Consider the following 8,848-nt stretch of genomic DNA (forward strand, 5'->3'; position numbering starts at 1 on the left):
CCCCAACTCATCCGTTGGGCGGGGGGCTACCAGGTCTAGGGAGGGACGATGGCATGTGAGGGGCCTGGAGAAGCAGGCTGGGGAGGGCCACTGCTGCAGCGCCAAGTCGCATGCGCTCCTGTTCTCTGTGACGAGGGGCAGAGGAGGCGTGGGGTGGAGCTCAGGGTGCCTCTCTGGTGGCGCAAGAAATCTCTTTCCAAAAGACAAGCAAGTGGCCCCAGAGAGCTCAGGCGCCCAGTCTCCCGATCCGAGAACGAAGCCGAGGCAGGAGGGCCTCTCCCTCCTCGAACCCGCGCACACACTCACTGGGTGTGCACCTCGGAGCACACGGACTCCCAGTCCATTTGCGCCTGCATGTCCACAGACGTGAGTACACACCACGCCCACGCATCCCCGCCCTCCCTCTGTGGGCACAGGCACATGTGAGGACACCATGCATGGACTCATACAAGTGCACGCCCCCCTTTTCTCTGGGGCACATGTGAGCACACAGGTGGACACGGCTGGCTCTGACCCCATGTACCCGAGGTGGCAGCGTCTGGCTGTGCACTGCTCCGGAGGCCACATGCTCCCAGCATGAGGTGGCACAGGCATTCGTCTGGCGAGGGCACCCTGGTCCCACCAGTGTAGAGGAGGGAGGGCCAAGGCTTTCACCCCGAGAAGGAGGACACCCCAATTCCACCAATAGAGACTGGCCCGGCCTCCTCGCCTCCCAGCTTCCTGCTGGCTGGTGGTTCGTTCATGAATCCTTCCTCCCCGCTTGGGTCTTGGCTGAACACCCTGGGCAGGTTTTTCACACATGGCCTCCTCGCCTCCCAGCTTCCTGCCGGCTGGTGGTTCGTTCATGAATCCCTCCTCCCCGCTTGGGTCTTGGCTGAACACCCTGGGCAGGTTTTTCACACAACTTGGCAGGGGACTTGCTGCCCCCAACTCGGCTCCGTTGGGCGGGGGGCTCCCAGGTCTAGGGAGGGACAATGGCATGTGAGGGGCCTGGAGAAGCAGGCCGGGGAGGGCCACTGCTGCAGCGCCAAGTCGCATGCGCTCCTGTTCTCTGTGACGAGGGGCAGAGGAGGCGTGGGGTGGAGCTCAGGGTGCCTCTCTGGTGGCGCAAGAAATCTCTTTCCAAAAGACAAGCAAGTCAGCAGAGCCCCGCGGCCTCACGCCTGGCCCTGTGGGCTCCTGGACCCTGCAAGGACTGCTGGGGACACAGCTCTGTGGCGAGTGAAAGGTCTCCTCCCCATGCCTGGAGGAGGGGAACCAGGGTGAGTTACGTGAGTAAGTGCTGAGGCTGAGAGAGGAAGCAACTCTTTTAACCTTTCCATTTGCTTTCATGAGTGTTTCCCCAATATAACATTTAACACTCGCACATTTTAGTCACTAGCTCTATCTTTGTGGGAAAACATTTATGCACAGGGAGAGAGTACTATAATCCAAGCCTCTCCGCTACTCCCTTGGAGAGCCCAGCTATCGGAAGGGAGGCCACCACGCGGCCCCTGCTCGCCCGCAGCGGGCTCTCCGAGGGCAGCAGGCTCTCTGCGGGCAGGTCACTAGCTCTATCTTTGTGGGAAAACATTTATACACAGGGAGAGAGTACTATAATCCAAGCCTCTCTGCTACTCCCTTGGAGAGCCCAGCAATCGGAAGGGAGGCCACCACGCGGCCTCTGCTCGCCCGCAGCGGGCTCTCCGAGGGCAGCGGGCTCTCTGCAGGCAGCGGGCTCTCTGCAGGCAGCAGGCTCTCTGTGGGCGAGAGGACCCTTCCCCGGCAGAGGTCAGCCTCCGGGCTAGGACCGCCCGGGGCTGCAGGTATGACATGCATTACAAACATCTGCTACTGAAAGGAAAAATACTAAAGTTGTCATTTAAGAACTTTTAAAAATTTAAGTGGCCCGGCTGGTATTGCTCAGTGTTGAGCATCACCACAAACGAGGAGGTCACGGTTTGATTCCCAGTCAGGGCACGCGCTCAGGATGCGCACTCGATCCCCAGTAGGGGGCGTGCAGGAGGCAGCCAATCAATGATTCTCATCATGATGTTTCTATCTCTCTCTCTCTCTCTCCCTCTCCCTTCCTCTCTGAAATCAAGCCTATATAATAAAAGAGAAACATGCAGATTAACCATCACTCCACCACTCTGCTACAACCGCCAGCCAATCAGAGTGACTATGTAAATTAACCGTTGCTTGATGGTGGTTAATTTGTATATGCAGGCATAGAGCGAAGACTGTAGACGACTGAAGATGGCTGTGGCCAAAAGAGCTGGAGTGAGCAGGAAGCTTGGGCTGCGGCCAAAAGAGCTGGAGTGAGCAGGAAGCTTGGGTTGCTCCCGGTGACGGAGGAAGCCAAGCTTCCCGCCGGCCCTGGACTCCGCTCAAGGAGGGGCTGGGAGCCTGGGTCACCAGGGGCAACCCAGGCTTCCATCCAGCCCTGGCCTCTGCTCGAGGAGCTGGAAAAAAAAAAGGAGGGGCTGGGAGCAGCCGGAGTGGAGAAGCCAAACCTCGCTGCTGTGGCCGGACCAAAGGCCTGGGTCCTGGATGCCAGAGGAAAACTGGTGCTGGCAGCCAGGAGAAGGAAGGCCTATTGCATGAATCTTTGTGCAATGGGCCACTAGTACAAAGATATTTTAAAAAATAGTTATTAACTAATCAGAACTGCATCTAGGCTGGCTGGTGTGGCTCAGAGGTTGAGTGTCGACCTATGAACCAGGAGGTCATGGATCAATTTCTGGTCAGGGCACATGCCCAGGTTGTGGGTTCAATCCCCAGTAGGGGGCGTGCAGGAGGCAGCTGATCAATGATTCTCTCTCATTGATACTAATAAAAGGGTAATATGCTAATTAGATCAGACATCTTCCGGACGTCCTTCCAGACAAAGCCATGGTGGCAGGGGCCGAGGCAGGGGAGAGCAGTTAGGGGTGATCAGGCAGGCAGGGGAGCAGTTAAGGGCGATCAGGCAGGCAGGCAGGTGAGTGGTTAGGAGTCAGCAGTCCCAGATTGCAAGAGGGATGTCCGACTGCTGGTTTAGGGATTGGGCCTAAACCGGCAGTTGGACATCCCCTGAGGGGTCCTGGATTGGAGAGGGTGCAGGCCGGGCTGAGGGACCACCCCCTGCATGCACGAATTTTGTGCACCAGGCCTCTAGTCATTGATGTTTCTATCCTTCTCTCCCTCTCCCTTCCTCTCTCTGAAGATGGATGCATACACTTTAAAATGTAAGTGTACGCATCCGTCTTCCTCATGCCCTGTGTTCTGGAGTGTGGTTACAAACGGAATGCTGGGGCATGGGTCCTGCACATGTGTGTCAACCCATCACTCGTGTGTCATGCTGGACAACACTGAGAACTGTTGCCTCAGCACAACCCGAACATCACTTCACACAAATGACATGTTCTCCCCTGGAACGGGCAGACGAGTCCTCCCAGCGGGTGTGTTGGCCACAGGGCTGCAGGCCGTCTTCTGGCCACGACTCTCAAGGAGGACCAAAGCCCCACCGACGGCCGTTACCAGTGTCGGATGGAGACATGGGGATGGGAAGTGACCGAACCCCAAGCCCAAGTCTTCTGCCTCCCGCAGCATTTCAACGCTGGGGACAGGCTTGTGCCGTCGTCCCAGCTCAAACTCCCTGGTTTTCAAGGACCCACGGCTCCCCTTGCCCTGCCTCCTAGCCTGATCCCGCTTCTCAGGTCTCTGCTCGCCTTTCCTGAGGGCACAACTCAGCCTTTCTCCCCCACTTTGCTTTCCAGACCTGCTCACCTCTGCCACCCTCATGGTGCCCTCCAGGAAAGCAAGCGGCAGAAGCTGTGAGGTGCCCTCCAACGCTGTGCCCGGGAGCACACAGCTCTGCCCGACCTGGGCCCGCAAATCACCCAGCTCTACAGGGAGGCGCACACAGGATTCCCGGGGAGGGGTCCCCGTCAGGAAACATGAGCTGGGGGCCAAGGGGTGGGGCTTTGGGCTTTTCCCATTTTCCTTCCTGGGCATCAACCCTCTGCCTGGAGGTGTGGGAGCCACATGTGATGAGGACAAGAGCTACACACCGAGGAGGGTGAGCAGGAAGGCAGGAGGCGGCCCCTGACATACAGAGAGCTGCCGCCTGTGGCGCCTGGTCCTGAAAGCATCCCTCCTCGTGGGCCTAGGACACTGTCTTTGGAGACTCACAGCTGGACATATCACACCCATTTCACAGACACAAGAACTGAGGCTCAGAGAGGATGTGACCTGCTTGGGGTCGGACAGCCAGGGAGTGTGGGGGTGGTTAGGACACCCACGCCCCGCCCCCCCCCAGGGTACCCAGGCTCCCAGGCAGCTGGGCCGGGCCAGGCTGGAGGGGAGGTCATTACCTGGGCGTGGGGCTGCCATCGCTGCCCTTGCAGGAGCCCGAGGTGCTGCTGCCGCTGAGAGAGGAGGTGCCGTAGGCGTCCCGCATGCTCACGGGGGGAGAGGTGCGCCTGGAGGCGGGAAGAATGGGCAGGTGCTCGTTCTGGCTGGTGGGCAGCTGCGGACACTGGGCGAGCACTGCCAGGCCGCTGTGGCCCAAAGCGCCCCCACTTCGGGGTCACCGCCGGGAGAGAAGCAGAGGAGAATCGGGGATGCACAGACAGGGTGACAGAACAGACAGTGCAAATCAAGATGGAAAACCAGAAGGAGGCCGGTCCTCCTGACTCCCCAGGGCAGGAATGGAGGCTGGACAGGGCTGCAGGCCAACGGGGTGGGGGGTGGGGGAACGCGCCCTTAAAGCGTCTCCCACGCCCAGAGGAGGAGGTCCTGCATGGACCGAGTCCCAGGTGGAGAAGAACGGGGCAGGCGGGAGGAGACAGGAGGGAGCTGCGTGGAGGACGGTGGGACATCCCTCTAACGGTGAAGGTCAAACAGCACTGATGCGGGCAGGAACCCCACGGCGTGTGCCTTCAGGGAACTTTACACCCGCCGTGCCAGGCGAGCCCTAAGCAGTTGCAGGAGGAGCGAGTGTCAGCAGCCCATTTTAGAGACAGGAAAACTAGGAAAATGCCTTGCAAGGGGTGGCAGAGTGGGGACACCCCTCCCATCCTCTGAGGCCAAGGTTGGGCCAGGGGTAGACTCACCTGCGGGATCCAGCAGAGGCCCGTCTACTGCCCTGCAGGGACATGGCCATGAGGCTGCGGGTCCGGGTGAGGGGCGGGATGGGTGGTGTCCCCGGGGCTGAGGAGAGAGGGCGCATTGGGGGGGCCGCGGCGAGGGCCGGGCCGGGCCATGTCATCCTCTCGCTGGGGCCGCTGCCCGGCATGGCTTCTCCTTTCACCCTTCAGCAGGGCACCCAGGACGGAGCGAGGGCCTGGCAGGCCAGGCTCTGGCCGCAGCTGGCTCCGGGCACCCGACTTAAAATGACTGGCAGAGCCTCAGGGCAGCCAGAGATCATCAGTCCAACCCCGTGCTCTCCAGATGGGCGACCATGGGCACGGAGCGGAGGCCTCGCCCAAGGTCACACAGGCATCGGCAGCGGCTCCCGACCCCCGGCAGCACCGAGTCCTCTATGCTACACGCCAGCCCCCTGGGTCCCTGCACTCAGACCCCGGTCCTCCCTCCTCGGCGGGGGCTGCAGGCTGGAGGCTCCCGGAGCAGGACCAGGACCCCCAAATTACGCTGGGCTAGTCTCGGCGTCACCTTCCCAGAGTGCCCGCTGGCATGTGGCTCGGGGCTTCCCGTCTACAGGGGAGACAAGACAGACCAACAGACCAGCGCACGTGTAGAAAGACATATGGATACACACGGTCATGAAAAGGCACCATGCCCGACATTCCATGTGAACATGCTCAGGGGACCTGCGCATGGTGCAGGACATGCAGCGGCCCTCCCGCACACGTGCTGCACACACATGCCCGCGCCCATGCAGGAGCGCGTGCTGATCCTGCCATGCACAGGAGCTCAGGGCGCAGGCTCAGAGCAGGTGAGGGCTGGGCGGTGGGAGCAGAAGCCCCCCTCAGGGTGTCTCCGGGGCTGGGCCCAGTAGAAAGTGACTGTGCCTGCAGAGGCCCATCCTTGGTCCTCTTAACAGTGGGTAGAGGGACGCAGGCCCCCTGGCTCCGGCCTAGGAGTCATTAGGCCCCTCTCCTGGGACCCTACAGGGGTTTAAGGAGGGGAGGCCCCAGGCCAGGCAGGGTGTGAGCTGCTGTGGGGAGATGGCTGCCTGGGCACCAGCCCAGGGCTCCTGGCGTCCAAGGTGGAGGGCCTGGGCCCTTGCAGCCAACATGCTAGTCCTGTGCCGGCTCCAGAGACCCGTCCCCTTCTTCCACGCTCAGGGCAGTAGCCTGGGTCACGGGAGACTTGCCGAGGACGCTGGGCCCCAGACCTGCCCCCATGCTGGGAAACAAGCATTCACCAAGCCCCGCTCCTCGTCTCAGACCCCAGGCCGAGCACGTTACGTACATTCTGCCATCGACGCCTCCCAACAACCCTAAGAGGAAGTGCTGTGGTTAGTCCCTTTACAGGTGAGGAGCCCCGAGGGAAGGCAATGGCTCAAGTCACACCCAGTGGTGGCTGGGCCAACACCAGACGCTCTGGGGCTGGACCTCAAACCCTGGAGTCCCCGGGCCAGGGCACCACCCCTTCCTGCGTCAGGGCCCCCGGGGAGCCTGGCCATCCTGGCCGGCGGCGGAGCTGCCTCCTGAGCAGACAAAGGCGCTCCTCAGTGGCCTGTTTCCTGGCTGTGACACAGATGCGGCCCGTCCCCTGTACGGCCAGACACAGGCAGCATTGTCCGCACGAGGTGTCAGGTGCCGGCGCAGGAGCCTCCGACACCAGGCCTGTCACCTGAGCTGCTCGCCCTTGGTTGGTGACGCGGCCCACCCATCACGCCCCGTCACCCAGGCAGGGCCTTCTGGGACCGTAGGGCCGGACCTGGAGGAGGAACCACGGGACAGGGGCTGGGGCAACAACGGTGGCCCCACACTTGTCAGGAAGCCACCAATGGCCGCCTGCCACCTGCTTTGGGAGCACAGGAGGGCTGGGCTGGGCGCAGCTGGGCGGGGCCGAGCGTTTGTGTGCTCCGCCCATGTCTTCAGATATCAACCTTCCAGGCAAGCAGGTTTGTGATCACATTTTGGCCAAGGCCACGCGGCCGCAGGTCTGACAGACCCTGGTTGCTAGTCCCCGCCAGCCGGCTTCACTGGCATCGTCCCCATCCCCGCCTCCCCCTGCTTTTGGGAGGAGGCAAAGCGGAGGCTGTGGCTCCAGGAGGACCTCTCAGCAGAGGCAGGACTCAGATCTGAGCTCTCCCAGGCCGCTGGGGTGCGTGTTGCTAAGTAGCTTGGGTGGGAAAGGTCAAGTGGAATTCTAGCCCCAGGTCCTGGGAAGCAGGCAGATGCCTGGCCTGCCTGGGAGCTGCGTGTGGCCTCGGTACAATGAGGGCCTTGTCCCAGCTGTCCCTCCCCTACCTTGCTTGGCAACCCCACGCCTCCCCCTCTTGAGCTCCTTCCTTCCTTTCTGACAGGAGGGTGGGGGTGGGGGCTGGCGGGGGGGGAAGGGGACTGCATTTGTACCTGGATAAAGCCCACAGTCTCCTGGGAGGCCAGGGCCAGCCACTCATCCAGGGCGGAGGGGAAGTGGCGTTTCCCCTGCTGGGACGGGACCTTGCAGGCAGGCGTCCTCTGGGGAGGGCAGAAGTCACCCAGGCCCAAGGCAGCCACCTTTCTAGGATCCTGCTCAGAAGTCCCAGTGTGGGGCCTGTGCGCTCTCAGCTCCTCCCTCCCCTCCAGGCCCGAGAGAAGGCAGGTTGCCATGGCATTTGTCGCCATGCTGCCTGCTGGCCCAGAGTCCCCAGGTGGCCAGAGGCTGCCACCGGAACGGAGGGTGGAAAGGAAACCCTTAGCCATGGGTCACAGTCTTTCATCATGTCAACCCCAAGTAACTCCAGCCCCTTCTCCCTCCTGCCTCCCTCCAGTTCCCCACCTGCCAGACCACGGTGCCCTGCCGAACCCAGCCCTGTGGCCAGTCCCTCACACGCCCAGCATTTCCCGAGGACCCACCGGGGGGCCTGGGGGATACAGGAGGATCTAGGGAACAGCAGAGGGAAGATGCAGGAATAGAGTCCAACAGATGTGGGCCCAAATCCCAGCTCTGTCGCCTGCAGTCGCAGGCCTCCTCATCTGTCCGTGGGGCTGTGCCCGAAGGCGCCCCCTGTGGTCACTGTGAGAATGACATGGGATAATGCACGGGTGGGGCTGAGCCCAGGGCCCATCACCCGACACACCCTCACAAAGGGGAATGCCAGTCAGTTAGAAGGGCATCACTGCAATGCAATGTGACCCTCAGAACAGAAACGCCCCCAAGGCGTAATGGCGGCCTCAGGAAGGCCAGGGGAAGCTGCTCTAAAAAATGTGCACAGGGCCCTGAAGGATGAGTAGGAGTTCACCAGGCAGGGACAGTGAGCAGGAAACAAGAGGCCCGGGCAAAGGCACAGCTGCTCAGGACACGAGGGGCCTGGTGAGGGCCGAGTCACAGCAGGGGTGCGGGGGGGGGGGGCGGTGGTGAGGCTGCAGGAGAAGGCGGGGCCCAGCCACGCGGAGCGGCATCAGCCAGGGTCTCACCTGCCCTCTGGGCACAGAAGGTCACGGAATTACACCATCAGACTTGCATTTTAGAAAGCCCCGTGGGCAGGGGGCCCTTGTGGAGTGTGGCTGGGGAGGGACAAGAGTAGAGGCAGGGAGATGAGGTAGGAGGTTATTAAAAACCCCAGGTAAGAAATGAGAGGGCCCAGGTCAGGGCGGCAGCGGGAGCGATGGACAAGAGGGCCCGAAATCCCCTCAAAATTCACTGGAGGCGCCTGATTAAGTAAAGATCAGGGCAAAACTCTTAACCCCGGAGTCCAGGGCCCCAT

At 61.6% G+C, this 8,848-nt stretch overlaps 1 protein-coding gene across 1 annotated transcript in view; it reads right to left on the bottom strand.

The window, feature by feature from the left end:
• The window catches only part of SNPH (syntaphilin), a 33,557-nt gene extending 26,566 nt beyond the window's left edge, over positions 1 to 6,991 (bottom strand). Inside the window, 3 exon segments of the mRNA XM_006756715.2 lie at positions 4,338 to 4,445; positions 5,079 to 5,679; positions 6,400 to 6,991. Coding sequence (XP_006756778.1) covers positions 4,338 to 4,445; positions 5,079 to 5,260 — 290 coding nt within the window. The 5' untranslated portion in view covers positions 5,261 to 5,679; positions 6,400 to 6,991.
• Between the last annotated feature and the right edge of the window lie 1,857 nt (positions 6,992 to 8,848).

The sequence above is a fragment of the Myotis davidii genome, unplaced genomic scaffold (genome assembly GCF_000327345.1).
Source record: "Myotis davidii unplaced genomic scaffold, ASM32734v1 scaffold354, whole genome shotgun sequence".
Lineage (NCBI taxonomy): Eukaryota > Metazoa > Chordata > Mammalia > Chiroptera > Vespertilionidae > Myotis > Myotis davidii.